Source organism: Dermacentor albipictus, chromosome 9 (assembly GCF_038994185.2).
Source record: "Dermacentor albipictus isolate Rhodes 1998 colony chromosome 9, USDA_Dalb.pri_finalv2, whole genome shotgun sequence".
Taxonomy (NCBI): Eukaryota; Metazoa; Arthropoda; class Arachnida; order Ixodida; family Ixodidae; genus Dermacentor; species Dermacentor albipictus.
The window spans coordinates 14574160-14597383 of NC_091829.1; the positions used below are offsets into that span (position 1 = coordinate 14574160).

The following is a 23224-nucleotide window of genomic DNA, read 5'->3' on the forward strand; positions in this document are numbered from 1 at the left end:
CAGTGAAGTTCATGACGCATGCTCTGGCTTCAGCATATGACTGTCAAGTTGTTCAGGATGCTAAACACGTAGTTTGCGATGACTTGTGTAAACTAGCTCGGTGTACGTTGTGTACTAAAATGGAGAGTAATTGCCGCATTTGCTCGTAAATAAGGTGACCACAAATATAACGCGAGCAGGACTTTAGGTCTCTCAGAAGAAAAGAAAGAAAAAGGCTTACTATGTGGAAATTATACCAACAGGAATTATTACTATCAAAACGGGACTCGACGCGAAAATGCAGATGCCCGCAAGTCTTTACTCATCGTTACTTCGAACTGCCGTGGCAAAATAACGTGGAACGTCGAGCTCTTACGTATTTATCCCTGTCGGCGAGAACGGCGTCGTCGTCCATAGCATCCACCAAGGCTATTGGACAAACATCACTTCAGAAAGGACCGCGCCACAAGCGAACACGGCTACGCGGACTGCGCGGTGATGCACCGCACGACTTCCGAAGAGCGTTCACTTGGCTCGCCGTATAACAGCGCCTATTGTATCTTTCACGTCAATTAGCGGATAAGCAGAGATGAAATGTTCATTGCGCACTCGCGCCACAAAAAGTAATATAGAGGGACTGTTCATAATTTAACGAAGGGAGGAAGCGCGATTGACGAAGAGTCCCGCTGATAGCTTTTCTCAAAGCCTGCGGAAATAAATCGACGCAGCAATATTATTTCGTCGACAACAGCAGCACGCAAGTTCGGACTGATATGCTTTCTAAAGGGGTGTCTTTTTTTTATTCTTCGTCGGAGAACCGTAAACAAAGCGAGCGCCGCGCGTATACCGCGACCTCCTGTGCTAGAGATGCGCTCTTTTGCCTCTAGAAATATGGCCGCTGGCGGCTTCACTCGCTCCCGTAGGCGGCTACTGGGACTGCCACTCCAGAAGCTTCATATAACGTCCTTGATATCGCTCTCAGAAATTCGAACCAATTTCAAAGGCAACGATTTTGCATTCGGCAGATTTCAGACGTCGCATAGTATCACACTTTAAACGTCCCGCCGCATGCAACCAGCAAAACATCATATGCAAAACATAGCCTTCAAGATCTGCATATGTTCATTCATGGGCGCTGTTCAAATTCTGGATAGATAGATGGATGAATAAGTGGATGGATGTTATGAGCGTCCCCTTTGGAATTGGTTAGTGGGTTGCGCCACCAAGCACTTGTTATTTTATTGCCAAATGTCCTACCTATGTTCAAAATAAAAAAAAACACGATGAATTCTCATAACCAATGTTTCTGAATCCCTATTGTGAACATTGTTTTTGTACGATTTCACATTTTGTCGTTTTTATACTTCCGCCAATCTTCTAATCGCCTCTTGCTAATCTCTATTGCAGAAAAGGTTGCTTTCCTCCTGCTCTCGCTGAACCCAAGAGTTTGAAGAAGTACATTGGTGCCTAAATCGACCGCTTGGCAGATATCCTCAACCCATAGAATGACGCCCTCTAGATTTAAAATGCGAATCTTAAAGGCTATGCTTTTGCATGCTGAATGGGCCGGATGGGACTGAGGGAGCCAAAAACACGTCACGGACGTCAGGCTTTAGGCGTCCAAGACGTGACGTCTGTGACGTATTTAGGTTCTAGATATCGCACTCGGCGCCTTCGACAATAAAAAGTATAGCCTTTAAGACCCGCATGTTAAATAGGAGGGCGCCACCTTATGAGGAGTGAATTTGAACGCCACCTATTTGGACACCACCGATCATAGAGTTTCTCACTACATACATTTGAGAAACTCCATGCCACTGGTAACTTTGAATTCTGTTACCACGTGACGAGTCATTCCCTGACAATTTTTGCATGTGAAAGAGCCATTAAAAAGACCCCATGCGGTTTGCACACTACAACATAACTTCCGACGTGCTTTCGACGTTGACTTCGGAGGCTTTGCTAACTTAGGCCTCCGAGATTGTGCGCACTGGCACACGACACGTTGTGTTTATAAGACGGGAGAGAGCGCCACATGTCGCGCGCTGCGCCAGAACCTGAACGCGTGTCACGTGATTGGAAGGCGAGGGGAAAAAGGGAAAAGAAAAAAAGATCAGTTCTTTGCAAGTTGCGAGCCGGCGGTGGTTTTCAGTTTTAGCGTCGGTTCCGTCGCGCTGCTGCGCTGAACCGACTGGCGGAAAAGCTCGCGCTGTGTTGTGTGCTTTCACGGGCTCCCGTTCGGTGCAAAGGCCGAAGCCGCGCAGACGACAATTGGGATGCTGCAGAGATGAGAGGACTTCTACGGCGCTGACCAAGGCTGTCGCCACGGGCTCGCTTCCACCGGCATAATGGGCGACGACACAAGCGTTCGGGTGGCCGTCCGGTAAGCTCTTCGCCTTCCGTTAGCACCTGACAGTTCGCTTCGGCGAACCTCGGGCGCAGCGTGTTTGATGGAAGCCCGCCGTCTCTTCTTATCCGATCGTCGTCCGTTATGCAGAGCCGAATTTCAGCCACCGTTGCGGCGAAGCGAACCTCAGTTCATGACTTTAAAAGGGGAGAGACCGTCACCTTCTTAGTACGTGCGTCAATTTGCGCGAGAGCCGTTTTCCGCGTAGGTTGGCGCTTGTAGGCTGGCTGGAATCGAAACCAACCCACGCCGCCGAAAGACTCAAGGACTAATAGCAGGAGCGGGTACAGCCAGTGGCGTAGGGAGAAATTTTCTCGCGCACACACTTGACCGGGGACGAGCAGGTGAGGCGAGGGCGAGGGGGTGCAATATTTACTAACGTCAGTATTTAACTGCACCTGGTGTGCCACTGCCTGGCTATGCCACTTGGTAACAGCTAGCGCAGCAGCCGAGTTCCAGCTTGATCTAAAGGAACTCTTCCATTGATCTTTCGCCTTTAGTAACGTGATGCGTACCGCGGCTGTTTTGATACTCGGACCTCTGCTGCTCGCATTTGCATTGACGTGGAAGGGATACTGGTGCTTTGTTTAGTGCTGTTGGTGTTTTAGAGTAGCCGGACGCGACCTTTGCGCGTATAATTGTTGCGGCTAGCGTATTATATGCGACCACGAAACACGAGCTAGCTGGCAGCCCGCATCGCAAGCAGCTTTCAATTGTTGTCCGCTGGCGTCGAGGGGGCCTCTACACGCGCGGACAATAGCTTCCTTTTGTGAAACGTTGCGGGAGTTTCTTCTTGCTTGCCTAGATGCTCAACTGGCGTGGTATCCCTGGGGGCAATCTTGTGCCTTGCATTTTGCCTTGTAGCACGTCTGCGGCTCTCGTATTTGTCGTTTGTGTTTACTTGCCGCTTCCGAGGGTCACCTATTTGTTATCCGGCCTTTGCGAGCACGGCCCCGCCGGAGGTCGGCGGAGCGTGAATCTGGGTTTGGTGGGAAAGGTGCAGGCACCGGCCCGACCCGTCGTTATTACGCTGTCGGGTTTATCGCACTCTCGTGCGACACACGGCGCAGCGCGGTGTCGGAAAAAGAGCAGACGACCTGCTCGCGCGACACACCTCACGGAGCGCGTTCGTCCTTTGTTTGCATTACCATTGCGCCGAGGTTTTTGCGCCACCGCAGCCGCTTTCGTTTTAGTTAGGTAAGGGGGAAAATGAAGGGAAAAAAAATCACAATTAGTTACTAGGAGAGCTACGAAACATGCTCGCGTTGTGTCCCCATTCCTTGTGCGCCCTCCCTTGTCTGTTTTTTTTTCTAGTGTGGTAGTGTTGTGTACGTAGACTAGAGCGACTGCATTTGTTTGCGCATCACTCGGCGTTGACATTGATTTGTTATCAGAGACCGAAGGGGACCAGATAAAGCGCTCGCTTGGCGCTGAGAGGGAGTGGTTCCCACACCAATGCGCCAAACAAATTGGCTTCGTGCGATTTCTGTCGACAAGGCAGCAATCCCCTCGCGTGACGCACTTCGACGTATCGCGTATCTTTGATTGATAGGTGCTCATATCGTAGCGCAATTATACTATCGGTCACTAGAATGTGGAATATGACGAAATAAACTGCGCTGTAGCCAGGAGTTCATATAGCCGATTATCAAGCTTGTGGGTGGCAGAGAATGTATTACCGTAGGCGGGAAATGTGTGCAATAAAGCGACAATCCTGGAAGCGTCGGGAGGAAAATTGGCTGCTGAAATTTTTGTAGAATGATGGGTCGACAGCATGCAGCTCAGAGTAGTTTCGATTAAAGTAGTTTCGGAATTGTTCATGTTTGAACTTTATGCTGTTAGTGCGTACAAACCTGCTTTTCTGATTGTGGCGCACCACGATTGCAAGCCGCTGAAGGGAGCCGCCCACGTTATCACTCGTTTACAGTGTAGCTACAGAAAACTGATGTCACATGTATGGATTATCGTACTGATCAATGAAGCGACTCCTACCATCAGAGGAGGCCTGGTAAGCCAGAAAAGCCGCAAAAACCAAAGACTGGTGGCGATGCCGTATTGAATTTCCCGCACTAAATCGCCGTGACGTCATGCATTCTTAAGTATAAACCCCATGCAAGCGATCTTGCACGCGACAGCGACAAGCGACGCGATGGAGATGGCTGTCGCGTTCGCTCGTCGCCTACAAGTTGCACCCCATGCGAGCGACGACTTCGAGCGACGTCTCCCCAGCGTTGCCGGTATGAGGGCAGCAATATAGGCGCCGAAACTAGCGTGACGCGTGCTTTATTAACTTAAGTTGATGTATCTTACTGTAAAAAGCAGCATAAAATATTTCTGAAAGTCTTGCAGTAGGTTCTTATCCTTGCACGTATAAAAATTCAATCGTTTGCTCGTTCCGTGCGACAATCAGAAGTACTGAAGTTATGTACATCCAGTTCCGGCTTTGCGCTATTGGCTAGTCGCTCATAGCACTTCCGGGCGACGAGCGACGAATTCTAGATTTGCAAAACCGAGCGATCGCGCGACAAGACCGAGCGATCTGTTCAAGCGACGGCCCGATCCGTCGCGCGAACCCGTCGCTCGTCGCTGTCGCGCACAAAATCGCGTCAATGGGGTTTAGCCTTTAATGGTGCCCGTTGAGGCTTAGTTGTTTATCCTTCAGTATGGGCAGGGATGCTTTAGTGCCATGTTGTGTTGATTGAGAAGATATGGTGTACAGGCGGATTTCTGTCGCGCCCTTTTGGCTATTCATATTCACATAACCGCAATAGCTTTATTTTCTTTCTTTTTCTTGGCTTTTTTTTTCCTCTGCTCCCTGGAATTCGCATGCGCCCCACAACAGCGGTTGCTTTTCATAACTGCGACGATGCTTTACGCACTGTGGTTTGTCTCTCTTCTCGGTCTGGTTCCTCGTAGAAGGGCACCCGCCGGCGTGTCTCCTGCGGTGAAACGGAAAGGATTGGACAAAAAAACGAGAAAAGACGACTGCGTTCTTTGGTGGGAGCGGCGGCGACATACATTAACATTAGTTTTGCAGGAAAAAGGTGGGGGTGGGGAGGGTTTGAGCGTGGAGGAAAGCGAGATGCGGCTCGCTTTGCGCAAACGTGCAGGTACGATGTGAATGTGCCACGCACACGCGCTCACCTGCTCGCCGGGCGGCGACATCAACGGGACCAGCAATAGGCCTTCGCGATAACTGCGCGTAGCGCGATCCACCCGCAAGACGGACCGGAAGGAGCGCGTATCCGTGTTTGTTTACGTTTCTCTTTAGCTGCTTTTTATGTCGAATTGCGCTCAGCTTCCTACAAAAAACTGCTAGAGGGAACTCTGGTGCTATAGTGTCTACGGGGGAGAAATTGTAGTGGTTCAGTCGGCATAAATACGGGAAACTGTAGAATACAAAAAAAAAGCCCTTAGAACTCTGGACTAAGTCCACCCTCCCCGAATGACCAGAATCGCAGCCAAGACGACGAAGCTGCCGACTTGCTTTTCTTTTTTCTGAAGGAAGGTCTTTTTTTCTCCTTCTATAGCGTGCGAATGATTTGTATTACATGAATTTATAGTCATTATTTGGTATGTTGCAATAAAAGACTTCGTCCATCGTAGTTGTCTCTTGTTTGCGCGGGCACCTTAGTACCCCGCCGCCGGGACAAGGGGAGGGAGGAAAGCTTATAATTAAGCATGGATTTGCCTAAACTTCGTTGTTCTGTCCTGAACGGCATTGCGAACTTAGTTTGTAACGTGATCTTAAGGAAAGTACTGGGTTAAGCATGCAACGATTCGCTATGATTATGTGCGCAGAGACATGTTGCCTTGCTGTGCTTACAAAATTTTGTTTGCTCGGAAATTTTGAAAACTGACACGCGTTGAAGATATTGCGGTCACTGGCCAAGCCAAGGAAAAAAGCCCTGGCTTGGTCAGTGCCCGCAACTTCGTCCTCGCCTTACCTGACCAGAGGAAGTTTGGTCAGACCCCCGAATAAAACGTGATAAGTAAGGTCGCAAGAACATCTGAAGCCATGAGCACGAAGATAGTACAAATACACGTACTTCCACTTCATTCCCGTGGTATAGCAGTAATTTTCTTAAACTACGGAAATTTCAGATTGTCTCGAACTCTCGATTGTAGACTTCTTATTTGAAAGTCGTATTGAACATGATTTGTATTGGATGAATTCGTTCGTTCTTGCTAGTTGCTTCAGAAGTTCTCAGTATTTCTTACTACTGTTTCTTTCTAAACTTTAAAGCAACCTCACTTTTCCAAACACAGCAGGGCAACAAATCTGTGCACACGTATAATCATTCCGCGTTGTTGAATGTTTTGTCGAAAATGATTAATTTGCAAAGAAAACCGTTTGAAGCTAGGACAGATTATGCAAATTCATATACTACCCCTTATCCCCATTTTAGCCACCAGCATATAATTCCCATGTGGACTGCAGTTGCAGCTCCCCTAGGCACTGCCGCAAGAGTTGCCTCTGGTATTTTTTTCTTGTAGGAAACTGATGTAGAATCATGGCCTCCGAGATCAAATGAAGCGTTCTTGCAGTCTCTGAGGCCTCTGTAGAATCGTCAAGAGCGTTGTGTGTCAATGTGATGGCCGGATAAGTTTAATAAAAGAAACGCTAATAACGTATCGCACGTTGGGACAATGACCATCTTTGTGTAGCCATATACAGACATTCGCAGCGCTAAATGACGTACCATATAGTGCACCCAGACGGTACAGAAGCATCACGAGTGTTTTATTCGATTACAGCTTGTTGCACACAACGTCGTCTTTCCTCTTGCGCAAAGGTCATGTACTACAGTTGTCGGGGCCCGGAAGCGTAGAACATATAAAGTACTACAGCATTAAAAAAAAAACAAAAAAAAAATTGCAGCACGCGTCTGACTGAGGTGTTCCATCTATACCGACAGTCCATAATGCTACGTACGCCCCACACTCGACGAGACGTTTTCGTCGGTTTTGCTGACCGCCGATAAGGTCTGTTACATTGCCCATTTCAGAGGCAGTCGCTAACGTTTATTCGAAGGCGTCGTAAATTATTTAAGAATGAGTTAGATGTCTGTATAGCCCGAGAACGTGGCCGATTGTTACGGTTGGTACCTCGGTGTTTCGTAAGCGAGAATTTGGTTATAGGCGGCACACTTCGCGCTCAAATTCAGTTCTTTGTCGTCCCATTCTCGATGGTGCTGCAACAGGAGTAAAATTTATAATTAAAGCGAAGAAAGCGTACAGAGACAATACCCAAAGAGTGAAAATACGCATTAAAAAAACAATTTGAGCTGTATTGTTTTGTCAGTCCTTATAATACTTCAATGATAGCCCTTGACATTTCCACCCCCAGCACCCCCCCCCCCCCCATCGCTCTCTAGCATGCAAGCATGCTTGCTTTGTAAATCAGCATGCTTTGTAAATCCAGAAAAACGTAAGAACAAGACGAGAAGCGACGCCGGCTTTAGCCCCTTCCGTGCCACGCTGTATCCATAATTCTGGCCAAAATTGGTCTAGCTATTTTCAAAGATCCGAGTTTCGAACGTGTTTACTTCCTCAGAAAGAACAAATTTTCTGCTGCGCTATCTCACGGACTCTGTGTTGCCATCTACGGGAAGCACCGGGCTAAGCGCCGAGGGGAAACTATAGGCTCGTCAATGGCCAGAAAATGCCAAGTACCGTTGACGAGCTGAGCTCGTTCAATGGCCTTTTTTTTTTTCACTGGAGACGTGTCGATGAACCCAGTGCGTATAGGGCACGAAAGTTTACAAACTCTCCGTCACGTCATGGATTGCGACTGCGTCAGCTCAGGCCCTCCTCCTTTGACTATACTGTTTTCTAAAGCAGTCAAAATATGAACTTCGCAAGTTTCGTGACCTTTTACTGAGCAGGAACAGGTAAAATAACAATATTGATACGAGGCAGAAACGTATTTAAACAACGCGCGCAGGTACGTGCCCCCCCTCCCAAGAGGACAACGGCGTATTAGAGGAAAAAACGACGAAATAATGGCACGTGTGTTCGCCGCACGCACTCGCATCGTAGGTGGCCGTTGTCGGAGTGTACTAGAGGTGAAGCGGCGCTCGAGAGAAGGCATTCCTGATCTCGTGTTTACAACGCGGCAGTCCTTTTTATTTACCCCCAGGGCACACGTTAGCCCACAATAAATATTTGTGTCTGGACTCCCTTAACTGTTCGTTACAATATACACTCCGAAACATGTGACGCCACACTGACGTGTGGCGCTTGAATTTTTGACATTATAAAAGCTGTCCTTTTTTTTAACCTTCATTTTCTTCTAATAATCGACCTGTAACTGGACAATGAAAGTAGGTATAAAATCTGTCAATATAAACTGGTTTATTGCGTCACTTAGTGCCCTTTTAAAGTGCGAGTCGCGGTACGGCTGTCGCCGAGGTGGGAGTTACACCGGGAAATAGTGGACGACCAGTTGCATGCACTTCTCGCGAGTCGGGACCTTAATGCGTAATCTGTCTACGGCACACTGTGGCCTCGTAAGCAGGGTAACACGGTGCGTTCTCGCCTTGGTTTCCGCACGAAAACGTTGCGACCCTGTTCAGCGGACGTGCGCTCGTCATTTGTAGTTTAGTTCAAGGGGGGGGGGGGGGGGGGGCGATCTGTTATGGCCTCGCACACGCACACTCGCGTTTCGCCGCTGTAACTTTTTTTTTTTTCCTTGTGCATGCGCCGTTTTGAGGTTGTGCTTTCCGTTAGCCGAGTGTCTGTTCAATCTGTGGTGTATGTAATACGAGACGTTATTGGTTTCCGTGTTGCCTGCCCGCGCCATTGTGCCCCCGTGTGCAGTGGTCACGTGGGCTGCGAACATGCGACGAATCTGCGTCGTCGCGACTACACCAGGCGCCATCCATCTTGTCCCTGCCGAGACGCGTCGGCGGAGCAGATAGACACCTGCTGCGCGAGCAACCGGTTTCGAGTGTGTAGTGTAACACGCGTTTGCACGTGCAGCTTCCAGCACGAGCGAGTCGCGAGTGCGCGGTTCGTCTGCTGGTGCGGCGCCGCTAGCCGCGATTCAGGTGTGTTAGTAAATGGCGTCGCTACAATAACAAGCAAGCTGCGGTAAGAGGAGCCTCAAGCCAGAACAAACTCCCACGCGAGACTGGTGGCGACGCCGTGGTGAAATCCAGTGCGCCGTGACCTCACTGCTTTTTGACGGCCCCTTCTGGGGCCTAGTCAATTTTTGCATGTAAAGATTGACTTCTGTTGAAGTGTGTGTGTGACAGACAGACAGACACAGAAAGACAGACACAGAAAGACACACAGACAGACAGACGCAGACAGAGAGACAGACAGACAAACGCAGACAGACAGACGCAGACAGACAGACGCAGACACACAGGCAGACACAGACAGACACACAGACATAGAGACAGACAGAGACACAGAGAGACACAGGCAGACAGACGCAGACACGCAGGCAGACAGACACAGACAGACAGACGCAGACAAACAGACAGAGAGACACAGACGCGGACAGACAGACGCAGACAAACAGACAGAGAGACAAACAGACGCGGACAGAGACAAACAGACAGAGACAAACAGACGCAGACAGACACAGAGAGACAGGCAGACGCAGACAAACAGACAGAGACAAACAGACGCGGACAGACAGACGCAGACAGACAGACACACAGGCAGACACAGACAGAGAGACAGGCAGACGCAGACAGACACAGACAGACAGAGGCAGACGCAGACAAACAGACAGACAGACGCAGACAGACAGACGCAGACACACAGGCAGACAGACGCAGACACACAGACAGACAGACACAGACAAAGAGACGCAGACAGACACAGACAGACAGACGCAGACAAACAGGCAGAGAGACAAACACGCGGACAGACAAACAGACAGAGAGACAAACAGACGCGGACGGACAGACGCAGACAGACTGACAGAGAGACAGACGCAGACACACAGACACAAACAGACAGAGAGACAGGCAGATGCAGACAGACGCAGACACACAGACAGACGCAGACAGAGAGACAAACAGACGCGGACGGACAGACGCAGACAAACACAGGCAGACAGACGCAGACACACAGACACAAACAGACAGAGAGACAGGCAGATGCAGACAGACAGAGGCAGACAGAGAGACAGGCAGATGCAGACAGACGCAGACAGGCAGACAGAGAGACAAACAGACGCGGACAGACAGACGCAGACACACAGGCAGACAGACGCAGACACACAGGCAGACACACAGGCAGACAGACGCAGACAGACAGATGCAGACAGACAGATGCAGACAGACAGACGCAGACAGACAGACACAGACAGACGCAGACAGACAGACAGACGCAGACAGACAAACAGACAGAGAGACAAACAGACGCGGACACACAGACAGAGAGACAGGCAGACGCAGACACACAGACAGACAGAGAGACAGGCAGACGCGGACACACAGACAGACAGAGAGACAGGCAGACGCAGACACACAGACAGAGAGACAGACACAGGCAGACAGACGCAGACACACAGACAAAGAGACAGACACAGGCAGACAGACGCAGACAGACAGACACAGACAGACAGACAGAGAGACAGGCAGACGCAGACACACAGAGAGACAGACACAGGCAGACAGACACAGACAGAGACAGGCAGACGCAGACAGACGCAGGCAGACAGATACAGACAGAAAGACAGGCAGACGCAGACGCAGGCAGACAGATACAGACAGAAAGACAGGCAGACGCAGACGCAGACAGACGCAGGCAGACAGATACAGACAGAAAGACACAGACAGACAGAAGGAAGGGAATTTTGCTGGGATGCGGTTGTACGAGATCATCATGTATGTGCAGATAAGCACGCTTCGTAGAAACACCATATGTGTGGCGCCAAGACACCCGACACTACGCGACACATTCGAGTATTCACTCTACGAGTTAATTTAACTATGCTCTGAGCTGGACGAGTCGCCCTGATTGGCGCAGTATAATCTTATTCAGAAAGACCAATGCAGTCCCGCATACAAGGCATTTCTGCTCACAAATGTAAATTGAGGTCACTAAAGGGAAGAGAAACTCATTTTGCTCACAGTATTGATGGCACATTTTTCATTTTACCATATAAAGATCAAATTTGTTAAAATTCAGAAAAATGTTATTGGCCTTGTAGGTCAAACTGAAAAGAAGTACTTTAAAGCTATTCTTCCGTTGAAATTTCTGTGGTGATTGTTTTCGGATTTTTTTTATTTTTTACATTTTTTTACAATGTGCATTCTACTTTAAAGGAACCGAAGGGTGAAATCCTGCAGTGGCCCAAATACGAGACAATAGTCCGAAATCCGTGACGTCGTGCTGACGTATACCTGCGCGAAATTGAGAAAACCGAAACGTCGGTCGTCATTTTCTTGCAGCCAGCAACCTCTTATACCGCGAAATCGGCGGATGCCATTTTGAAGCAGCGTTTCGTCAGTCTAAACTGATTCATGAGTCTCGAACCTCATCGAACTGTGTATAATCGCCTGAAACACCTCGTACGCGAACTGCCTCGTGACTTGAGCGCTTAATGCCCCGCAGCTCGTTCGCGGCGCTTGCTGCTGTGCTGACTTTCTCTTGATCCGGTGTCGCCGGGAGAGATAAAAAATATGCGCTCGCGTGAAGCAGGCACTTCTGACATAAGGGTTCTCATTCTGGGCGCTCGGAAAGTCGCCGCACGTATACAGCGGTTGTTGTTTTCCTCCTGGTTCGCTGCTCGACGCACTTTCCTCGGTTTCTTGAAAACACACACACACACACACAGTGTGTGTGTGTGTGTGTGTGTGTGTGTGTGTGTGTGTGTGTGTGTGTGTGTGTGTGTGTGTGTGTGTGTGTGTGTGTGGAAAAGCAATTGCGTTGAAAGAATGCCCACTCAAAAACCGCGCGTGTGTGTTCACGAGGGAGAATTCGTCGGCCTGCCTATCAATCGATCACCTCCTTAATCGAAATGCGCTCTAAGCGAGGTAGGTGCGCAGTAAGATTAGGCATGTTCGTAGTGATTGATGTTAGAACTTCAGCTCAGCGACCTCTTAATACAACTTTACCGGGCTGCCTTCGGATTTATTTGCTATCTTTGATTTGTCATTTGGTTTGTCAAATACACTAGGGGGGGGGGGGGGCAGACAAAGATTCTTAACAGGTCTGACTTTCAGTATAGTTATGGTTCACACATTTCCGGATTAGTATTGCCTGCATACCGTCTATAACACACTTCATACAGTCTTCCACTCGAGCTTATTAGTCTATAGTTAGAGCTTTCTTCGTGATAAGGGAAAGTATACGTCGAAGGCGAAAGGAGTCTACGCGCATGCAGCTGCTTCTCACAAAACCCAGACATGCACACAGCCGCGTAAGACGCAAGTCTGCCATCCTCGGAAGCAGACGCTCGCGCCTAATCGGAGCACGATTCAGCCGCGTGACGTCCACGATACAAATTCCTTTCGGCGACGAAAGGAGAGATGATGGCCGCGCACAGTTGTGCGCGCACGTTCAATGTTGCCATAGAAAGTTCCCATCAGTCCGCGCGTCAGCTCCTGCGTCGGTAAACGAAATTGCGACACAACGCCACGCCGGTTACCGCAGACCGCCGCGATTGTCAGGTGCGGGTACTTGATCGGGCGAACGCGAGAGTGTTTCCTTTGGGCAGGTATTAATGCGCAGAGCCGTTTGTGGCCTGTGTAAACACAGCCGCATGATAACACAGCACCGTCGCGGTTTTTCGAGTGTGTTTGTGTGCGCGAGCGCGTGGCCTCTCAGAATTGCGCGTGCACTTGATCGGGGGGGGGGGGGGGGGGGGGGAGGAGGAGATAGGCAGTTATCGTGTTCAAGTAACCTGTCTATTGCCAGCACGGTTTCGAGCGTGTTTCGTAAGTTACCGTGAATAAATTCTAGAGCTTTACGTGCCAAAACCGCGATTTTCATTGAGTGGCACGCGGTAGTGGGGGGACTCCGCATTAATTTTGACCACCAGGGGATCATTAACGCGCCCCCAATGCATGGGACACGGATGTTCTGGCATTTCGCGCCTATCGAAATGCGGCCGGACCGGCCTGGATTTGATTGTCACCATCGTTGTGAAGCAGTACGAGGGGCAGTCAAATGAAAACCCTCAATTCGTTGTGCAGTTCAAATTTTCATGCCACTGACGTGTAAGTTGGCAAACTTGTTGCCGGTATATAGTCCATAACATCGTCACCGTCTCGTTGTAAAGATAGCCCCCCAATTAAGATATGCACTGTGCTGGCAATCACTCCTGGTATCAAACTTTTCACAAGCTAGCACGCGAAACCTATTGAAATTCATTAAAGGGGGAAAGCTAATACACGTTTACCAGCGCAACAGGCGTATGGCGTCGAAAATTCGCAAGTGGCGTGACGTCTCTCCCGTCACTCGGGTCAGGCACATCGAGTTGCGACGCCAGAGCAGAATGCTCGTTCTCGTATCACCGCCCTTGTTACAGTTGCGGCCATTCACAACCTACGCATTGAGTGTCCACCACTTTCCGTATTCACAAGATGTCGTACCGAGTGACTGCCAAATGTTTTTTCCGCTCAGCGAGATACTGGCGAAAACAAGTTCGGTCAGATAAAGATAAACCGATTGGGTGCACGATTGCGCAGCCAAAAATATTTTCTGCCCCACGGGACGCCGCCCCATGCTGCGGGGGCCGCCGGGGACCTTCTCAATCGGCGTCGCCGCCGCTGGAAGGCGACTCTCGAAATTTCGGAGTTGGAAGACCAGCTCTGAGCCGTCCGGCAAGCCGAAGATGCCGCCCGAGTCCAAGAACTTGGAGCCGCCACTTGAGGCCTCTATAGCAAAAACTGCCGGACCATTCTTTTTAATAAAGTTTCCTCTTCTTCTTCTTCTCCACGGAAATTCAGATGCTTCGCATACGTTGGAAACTTGTATTGATCGTTGGGAAAATTACGTGTAAAATGATGCTAAATTGTTTCTCATTCGCTCCATAAATTTTAAAAATAACCGTTTTCGTTCGACTGACCATTGTATAAAAGTGACACTAATGGCCATGACAGGTCAGCATGCGAAGATAAGTTTGTGTAGTTGCAGACATGTGCTCGAAAGCCTTTTGTTGTCTGGATACTTTATATCTGTATTCTATGATAACTTGTACTGTTTATAGATCCTGCTGTTATCGTGAGAAATCCAGTTGGAAACAGCAGTGCTTTCTAGATTTGGTCGCATTCATTACTTTTGTGTGTTACCGTTGCTTGGTTATCTGCAACGAGCTACGTCATTAGCTATTATCAGTGGTTCCGCCATATGTAATGTCCCTACGGGACCTTTTCGGGATAACCGACCAAAAGCACGCGCTCACGTCTCTTTCTACTCCCCTCCCCCGCCTCTCTCTCTCTCTCCCTCTCTCTCTCTCTCTCTCTCCAATTCGTAGTTTTGTAATTCGTGGCGTCAACACAGCGGTGACCTGCACGCGCATACGTGACGCGGAACGTTACATTTGTGTGTGCACGACTGCAACTCGACGCAAGCGACACCCTACACCGCTGTCGCGACCCATCCGTCATCGCCAGACGAAGGTGGGGGGGGGGGGAGTAGGCCAAGCGTGTTTGTCTGTAGTTACGCTACTGAGTGCGGGACCACGGCTGCTTGTTAATGCCGCGGCGTGATCTAGACAGTGGTTGTCCGTCCCAGCTTGAATCGATGTGATATATACACTATAGTCGTGAGCGTGCGTTTCGTTCTCTCTCTAATTGGTCACGTGGTGCCAGTTATTTACATTATTTCGTTGATTTAACGCTCGCTTTGCTAATCTGAGTTTATTTACTGTCATAGCTGTATGGAAGCGTCGGGAAGGAGACAATGCATGGCTTATCGCTAGCACTTCGGTGGTTCTGAACTGTGTTGTAGCTTGGCGATTACCTCAATAATGATATAGCTGATTTGATTAGTTTAATTGCAGTTTTTGGCTCACTGGAAAGCGCTACTTACGACTGGCACGCGTAGCTGACTCCATTCGCGCATATACAGGGCGTTCTGGTGTACGTTTTCACTTGTTTTCTCATCTCCGTTACGTTTCCGTGAATCTGTCAAGCAGCCTCTTATGCTGCTCTATGTGTATGGCTTGTCTCTCGTCGTGTCAACGGGCTGTCGCTCACAGGCAGTCCGATTTTGTTCCGATCCCTCGTAGTTATCGCCAAAGCACTTGCGCGTGCCGTAAGTACGCATGTAGTTCAAAAAGGTATGCATATGCCGCTCTCGGAAACAAGACCAAACTTTTTTGACAGGGAGAAATAGTCAAGGAGCAGTATACATGCTCTTGCGAGTGTAAAGCTGGCACTATAGTTAGTTTTGGTTACACCATGGTTTCAGCTTGAACAAAATTTAGTATCCACAAATATGTGGCGTTAAAATCAGCAGCCCCGTGTATTGCCGCGGCTCTGGAATAATGTGGTAAGCCTATTGTTAGGGCTCTATGGAGGTTGAGAAGGCAGTTTTAGCAGTCCTGCATGCAATATATATATATATATATATATATATATATATATATATATATATATATATATATATATATATATATAATCTACCGCGCCCTGCGGCATATTCAGCAATTTAGTCGAAGGTTCTATTTGCTGTTCGAAACTCGCCTTTGCGTGAACTTAGGTGCCGAGAGCGTATCGGATGCCAACCCGGAACCAGATTGGCTCGTTCAATGGAAAATTTCGTTAAGGGATTGCGGTGATTCAAAGAGCCTGTTCATTTGCGCTCGTCAGAGTTAATGTAACGTGCACTATGGAACCGTTTGGTAAAGCGCTCGATGTGCGGATCGCGGCAACAGCTGTTCTCCGTATGCCGCGGTATACTTGTGTCGGTGTTTTGCCCTTTATGCAGGTAATGACCTTTTTCCTTTTTTTTTAACTTTCCGTAGCGCCGGTGATGAATGTGCGCTCCTGTTGACGCAGGCACAGCGTCGTCAGTTGCGCGTTAAGCGCTTCTGTTTTGCGTGCTGAAATCGCGGCGGCTTCTTTGGGCTTCACCGACGCGCAAAGGTTTAACGAGCTGTATAGTTACGAGCACAGCAGCAGCCATTTGATAGCACCGACTGCGCAGTGAACAATGCCCGTTGTTCCGTCGCGGTGCTTGCATCCCGAACGCTGCCTGCAGCACGAGCTGTCTCGTGGGGGAGACTGCGCACCGGGTAAAGAAACGTGCAGACTTCGTAAAGGCATCTCTTTCTTTGACCGTACCTGCATCAATGCACTTGGAGTTGGAATTAAGTTACGTTATGTTGGCATTAAGTTACGTAAAATAGATAACGGGGAACGTTAACGGCAAGTAGGCTCGATTGCTTTGCTAAGCAATGTAATCAAGTTTTATTAACGAGAACCACACAGGACGGGAGGCTTCGCCAGCGGGGCATGTACCAAATTTAATATAGGCCCAACACGACGAGTGCCAGGTACGCAAAAATCGTGGAGATGTCATGATAAAGAAAACAGCGCCAAAGACTAGCCCAAGGAAAGTAAAACAAGACTGCGCAGTATTGTAGCTTTTGCGTCATTGCGCTCGTCTATTGACGCTGTTCACCACGCGAACTCGCCCAGCTGTCCCTAATTTCGCGGGAGGATGCATTTCACGTCGCCCGTGCCTTCGAGGTTTGACAGCCCCTTTCACCCGAGGTGTGAGTCGGCTTGATGAGGGCACGGCCGGGTACTCGTGTTCGTACTAGTGAGTGGCGGGTGACGAACCCAGGACTTCCCGCAGCCGGGGCGGCCGCCATGCCGTAGGGGGAGATGCAGGACAAGGGGAATACGCACGCACAGGTACAAGTGATATGCGAGGAGTGCGCCTTCTTTCCACTGCAGGCTTAACAGAGCGGCCGATCACGGATATTACAGTCGAGCAGAGAAGATTCAAAAGTGCACGTTGGTCTCGCGGTATAGACCATTGCTATACGTCGTCCACAAACGCATACTATACGTCTACCGTCGGGGTAACAGGCACTGGGGAAGTTTATACGTGCCTATTTTCATCTCGGTCATGCATATAGTGAAGGTTGACTTGCGCATTACATTTTGGGGTTCGGCCGATAACGGCGGGGCTCTCTGCAAAGAATGCATTGACATCGATGGCAGTCCCACCGCCGATTGCCCGTTGCCTGTTCCTCGAGTTCTATTTCTGCTGACCAACAACTGGCCGGCTTTGTGTCCGGCTCCGTAAAGGCGCGTCGTGTACGGCGGGCGGCAGGTGCGCGTGCACGCCTTGGCGCGCAGTATGGGCACGCAGCTGAGGACGCCGGAAGCTGCGCGTCTCTGATGACGCGCGGCTTCCCAGCGGAGAGGTAGACAGGGGGGTTATTCGTCGGAGCCGCGTTCCGGTCGGCTACACTGCTTGAAGACGGGGAGTGTGGCCTCCGCTAAAGCAAAGCACGCTCTTTGTCACTCCTTTGCCCGTCTTGGCTCGAGTGACGGGGTCGTCGCCCCTTTGAGCAGGCCTTCGGGTGTACGCGTACTTTGTCGTTTGTGCGGTAACCCTTGGGCCGGTATTGTCTCGAGAGCTGGTGTCATACCAGTAGGAACGTGTAGGTATAACGCGCTATAGTGAACGAATGAAGCCCGAGTAGGAAGTTAAAATGAGGTAAAGGGACAATATTAGCATGCTTTGTTAGAAATACGAAGTGTGACATGCAATTCCATGTAACGGGTGAACTAATCTCACTGTTAAACAACTCACTGTTAAAGAACGAAATTCACGCACTCCACGCCCACAGAAATATCCAATGCCAGCCGGCGATGACTAGGAACACCGTGTTTACCGGGTTGGTAAACATGAATGCGTATACTTACACATGATGCAACATTATGAATATAGCAGATACAGTATTAATAGTGCATCTGCATAGCGTTTGTGCAGAACGATGTGAGCGGTCTAAGACATTTCCTGCGTACCGGAGCACGCGTTCACTTTTCTCCCGCGTGTCTGATCTTTTTCTCACTACTACGCGATCAACGACCTCCAGTATCGATCCGGGCAGGCTTTGTACGAGCTGTGCAGAGCGCGAGCGTTTTGAATCTTGCCTTCCACATCTTTCGGATCTTACTTTGACCGTCCTGTTTCACTTCCCTTAACGAGACACAAGCGCACTTGCCTTCATTCCCTTGTATTCTTCCTTGAGTGTCTTATAGCGCGAGTGTCATTTTGGGCCACAGAAGTATCGGTGAAGCGGCCCCTGTAAATACATGTCGCCTGTGAATGTTACATGTTTTTTGTGTATAATTCCACCGTATATAGTCGGGAACAGTGTCGGACGCCTGGAAGGCCAGGTCGCATGCACAGGCATGCTAACAGCGTTGGCGTAAACGGCGGAGGTGAGTCGCACCGCCGTGGCTAATTTGGTGTAGCATTGCGCACAATTAAAACAAATAAATAAAAGGTTCTCCCCCAACCGACCCACGTCAACTGGGTCCACCTTATACATTAAACGTTACTTGCCCCTGTACGTGCGCACTAAACTTTTCATACCCCGCTCGCCATCTGCCTCATGCAGGTGTACCTTTCTGTCCAGTTATTTACTGACACACGGACCGTTATCTCACTGTCCGGTATGAGACCGTTGTCTTTTTTGTTCTCTGGTTTTTTTTCTTTGTCATTACTGTTCATTGCCTGTAGTTCTTCCTTCCTTCACACATACCCTTGCCAACATATTTGTCGCTTTCAACTTCCAAATGTTATTCGTTGCTGTTGTTTCAGTTACATTTTAGGATCTCTCAACTCTTGTCTTCAGCCACGCTGCAGACCTTGTGGAAGTAATCGGTTGACTTTCAGCTCAAGCGTACGTAAATTCAAAGTTCGATCAATCGATTAAAATGATCCTATAAATCCGGTTAAAATTTTTCACTGGTGCCCGCCTTTTTCATTCCTTCGCGCATTTGTGGCGCGCCGCTGGCTTTTCACGCGAAGACGGGTGCATCTTACGCGAAAATTTGTTGTACCGGTGAATGCAAAGCCGGCAGACCCACGCTACATTCATAGTGCGCTAAGGTTTCACCAACCTATTGTGCAATTTGACCAACCTATTGTTCTTAATGTGCGACTGCAGAGCGGTGTATATAGCATATGCTGTAAATAAATAGTGGAGGCGCTTTTGGGACATCGCGATGCACTGAGCACACAGTGCTCAATTATGCATGGTGCTTGGCGGAACGGTACGGGGCATTTTTATTCCCTTTTTATTTTTTCGAGAGAGAGCGTTGCCTGAGGGAAATGCCCAAGGACGCCCAGCGACCACCGGCGTCGAGTCTGCGGGCCGTAAAACGTTCTCACATCTTGATTACGCTCGTCATCGCCAGGAATTAATTCCCCTCCCCCCCTTTTTGACGTTGGTCCACGTTGGGCCCGTGCAGCGGAAGACCAGGGGCTTGCATAGTCGCTTCTCGTATATGGCTGAGTAGGCGTATGTTTGCCGAAGGCTACATGACTGCTGCACGGCTGCCTTAGAGGCAGCCCGTCTCTCGTCTAGTACCGTGCAGCATTACGGAAACGTTGCCTGGCGCCAGCGAATGCGCGAAGCAGCGCCTCGCATGTGAAGGAGGTGTTTGATTGGACGATGCATAGGCCGCCCCGTTCCGTTGAAAGACGTAGCGCGGTCACAGGAGACCGGAGTGAGAACGATATTGTTCGTCGTTTTGCTGTGTACGCCCGCTTTAGTACGTCCATACAAAAACGTTCTAGTGTACCGGAACAGTCTCGCGTTGGCATTGATGTCTAAATATAGGCTAGCCAATTCCTGCGCGCAACAGAACGCCAAAGCTATATCGCTGCGTTTTGTCTGCGCCTCGGGTGTCGCAGTAATACGGTACGTCGAAACGTATATGCTTCCGTCTAGAACTCTGTATTGTCCCTCTAGTGTATTACGGTTGGCGTACTTGTTTGCCTCTCGAAGCGGCGGGACTATCACTAAGAAAAAAAAATTCCGCCTCCATTCCACCATGTGAAACTGGATGCGCAGTGAAGCTGTTCCAGACGTGAAACAACCGACGTTAGACAAGTACCACCACCCCACCCCACCCCAACTGACGTTAAACGACGTTAGCACGTGTGCGGATGCGCAGCATACATCCTAATTTTCCTAGGCCCTCCGCCAAGCACAAGTGCCTCATTGAAGTAAGTGAATGAAGTAAGTGAAGTAAGTAAGTGGTGTCAGAAAATGCGCACCGTGTGGGGCCCCCGCCTATCGCAACTTCGTTATTTCATTAATTGAATTTCTCGGAAGTAAAATGCTCCAGACACAACCTGCAGATATGATAGAATCGTATTGTGATTCGATTTTACAATAAAACATAGTTCTATTATGCGGAAACAAAAAAAAACATACAAAGCCCTTTTTCTAGCGGTCGGTTGAAGTTTTAGTGGCCGCGGCCGCTAGGCGGCGGTACTGTTTTTTGGGTGAGCACGCCACGAAAAATCCCGACCAACTAGAGGCTGACAGCTTCGCTGTAAAAAAAAACACTTCGTTGCATGGTATTATGCAGAGCATTTAGGAGGCGTGTTAGGGGATTAGAGAGTTGACGCTGGCTCAGTAACGTCCGTGTGTTGCACGGTTTTCCAGGCGCAAAGCATCGGAGCGCGTCTGCGGAGGCCACACATGCGTGCAGAAGTGCCCCCGGACGTCCTTCGTTCACTCGTGGGTCCTTTATGGGCGTCGCTTTTTTTTTATGTCCCCGTTTTATTTTTCCCCTTTCCGGTCTGTCGCCGCGGGGACCGCCTTTTGTTCTCTTTCATGCCGCACCAGAAATAAGTGCCAACCGCTCTCGGGAGGTCCCCGTTATCTGGCGAATCTGTGGCTTCGCTGGCCGAGTCGCCGTTCAGTGCCGCGTTTATTGACGCGTGTTGAGGGACCCCAATCTTGGGGCACGCGGCGCTCATCAAAAAAAAAAAAGTAAAGACTATTGATTCGAACTGCTTTCGCCGAACTGTTTCGATTCGACCCGAGTACGCGAGAATTTCGGCGCGCCCCGTGCTCCGTAACTGGTATTTGTAATTTGCATCGTACCATTGACTGGTATGGTGGCGTGCACTCGTAAATTCGTGCATACTTCCAGCTTCTCGCTCAAGTGCGGACTCGCACCCCTAATCAAGCTGCAAATGCTGCTCTAATCTACCTGAGAACTGCTGGAAGTCGAGCAAGTCGGTATGCGGATTGGTGGTATACGGGAAGGCAAGGCGTGCAAACACGGACAACCTGCCTTTTCCCCTATCGAGTTGGCAGTCATCCATAAACTGAAACGCGAACGGGAAGTAACTTATCAGAACGCATGTTGCAGGATGCAGTGCAACGAGTTATCGCTATGTAGCCGGTTTCTAAGCGTGGAGTACTCCCAAGTGTGTACGTTTGGAATCTGAATCAACGGGATCTGAATTAAGCCACTGTTACGAATGCAGGTCAAACCGGAAGCAGAACAACGCATTGGAGCATAGTTTCGAAATTGTTCACGCTTGAATTTATGCTTGTAGTATTTACCTTCTCATCTGACGTAAACTCTGTGCTGAGGTTTTAGTGTAATTGATAGGCTTTCTCGACCACGAAGGACAAAATTGCGGAGAGAGAGCGAAACAGTTGCGAGATAGACCGTTTGTGGTTACTCCCACAAGACGGTGGCGCGGCGTCTGTATACATGCAACTTAACGCGTACTTTTCAACGTTGCACTAAAGTCAGCGTTCAACCTAATGGAAAGTTGTGTGTGTCGCTTTCGATACTGTCCCGTCCTAAGCGCCCCGCTGCGAGTATAGATTATCACTCGCAATTCCATTTTTTAAAACTACATGTAGTTCTGTCCAACTTCCAGTAAAACACGCCTGTCGTTATTTTCGAGTGCGAAAGGTACTAAAGTGTTCCCGTCAGTGTCTCTCGTTATAACTGCGAACAACGGCGTGAAAAATAAATGGTGCACTCCAAGTAGACTCCCTAATGGCATTAGTTTCAGAGAAGTGCGAATTTCATTTGACACGATGATGATGATGACGACAGCTGTCCTTCGAAAAAAAATTAATGATAATTTAACAGTAGGCCTGCATATGCGACTTGAAACCTCATTTACCAATATTTCATTGTAATGATCCCTGATCTACAGTTATTGTGGTCTGCCTGGGTTGTCATTCACAACAGATCATTTGAAGCCAAGAAAAAACAACAAAACGGCGCCGATCGTATATAGAGCGGGTGACACAGGGTCGATCTGATGCTATTCGCGGAACAGCATGTTCTTATCCCTCCGCTCTAAGCATGGCGCGAACTCTCGCACCAACAGCAATAAGAAATGAAGTGCACTGTGCATGCAAGCTACGGCCTCGACAGTACGTATTGCCCGACCGAATCAGTTGGTGCGAACGTTATGGATAGCCGGTTATGTTAAGGCGAAAGACAAAGTTCGCCCCTCTTCTGCACCTCTCGAACGGCATTAAGATTAAAGGCGTCAGCTATTAATAGTGCAATTTTGTCTGTGTAGGGGCCGAAGCTGGAGTCTGATGGACTGAGGCTGCATCACTGCGTTACCATTTGAACTCGAAGTACTAATACGTAGCCATACTTTTAATGACGCTTCATGTACCTTTCCTTAGTCAAACCTAACCTTGGCGCAAAAAAAAGAAACAAGGAAAAAGAAACTACAGATCGAATCATCTGTGTGGTGCGGGGTTTATATTAGTCTTGCTTTTTACCCTGAAGCAAATTTGCCCACGGGTCAAAAAAAAAAAAAAACCCCTTCGTGGTAGTGGTCCCAGGCTTTACTGAAGGCCTTACTGCTTTACTGGTAAATGGTAAGGCCTTA

The 23224-nt window shown here is 49.1% G+C and overlaps 1 protein-coding gene across 3 annotated transcripts in view; it reads left to right on the forward strand.

Moving 5' to 3' along the window:
• The first annotated feature begins 2099 nt into the window (after nucleotides 1-2099).
• The window catches only part of Klp31E (kinesin-like protein 31E), a 101924-nt gene continuing 80799 nt past the window's right edge, over nucleotides 2100-23224 (forward strand). For 2 of the 3 annotated variants that reach the window (XM_065433944.1, XM_065433947.1), the window contains exon 1: nucleotides 2100-2362. In XM_065433944.1, the coding sequence (XP_065290016.1) occupies nucleotides 2328-2362 (35 nt within the window). In that variant the 5' untranslated portion in view covers nucleotides 2100-2327. The remainder of the gene's footprint in view (nucleotides 2363-23224) is intronic. The other variant, XM_065433945.1, reaches the window with a different exon arrangement.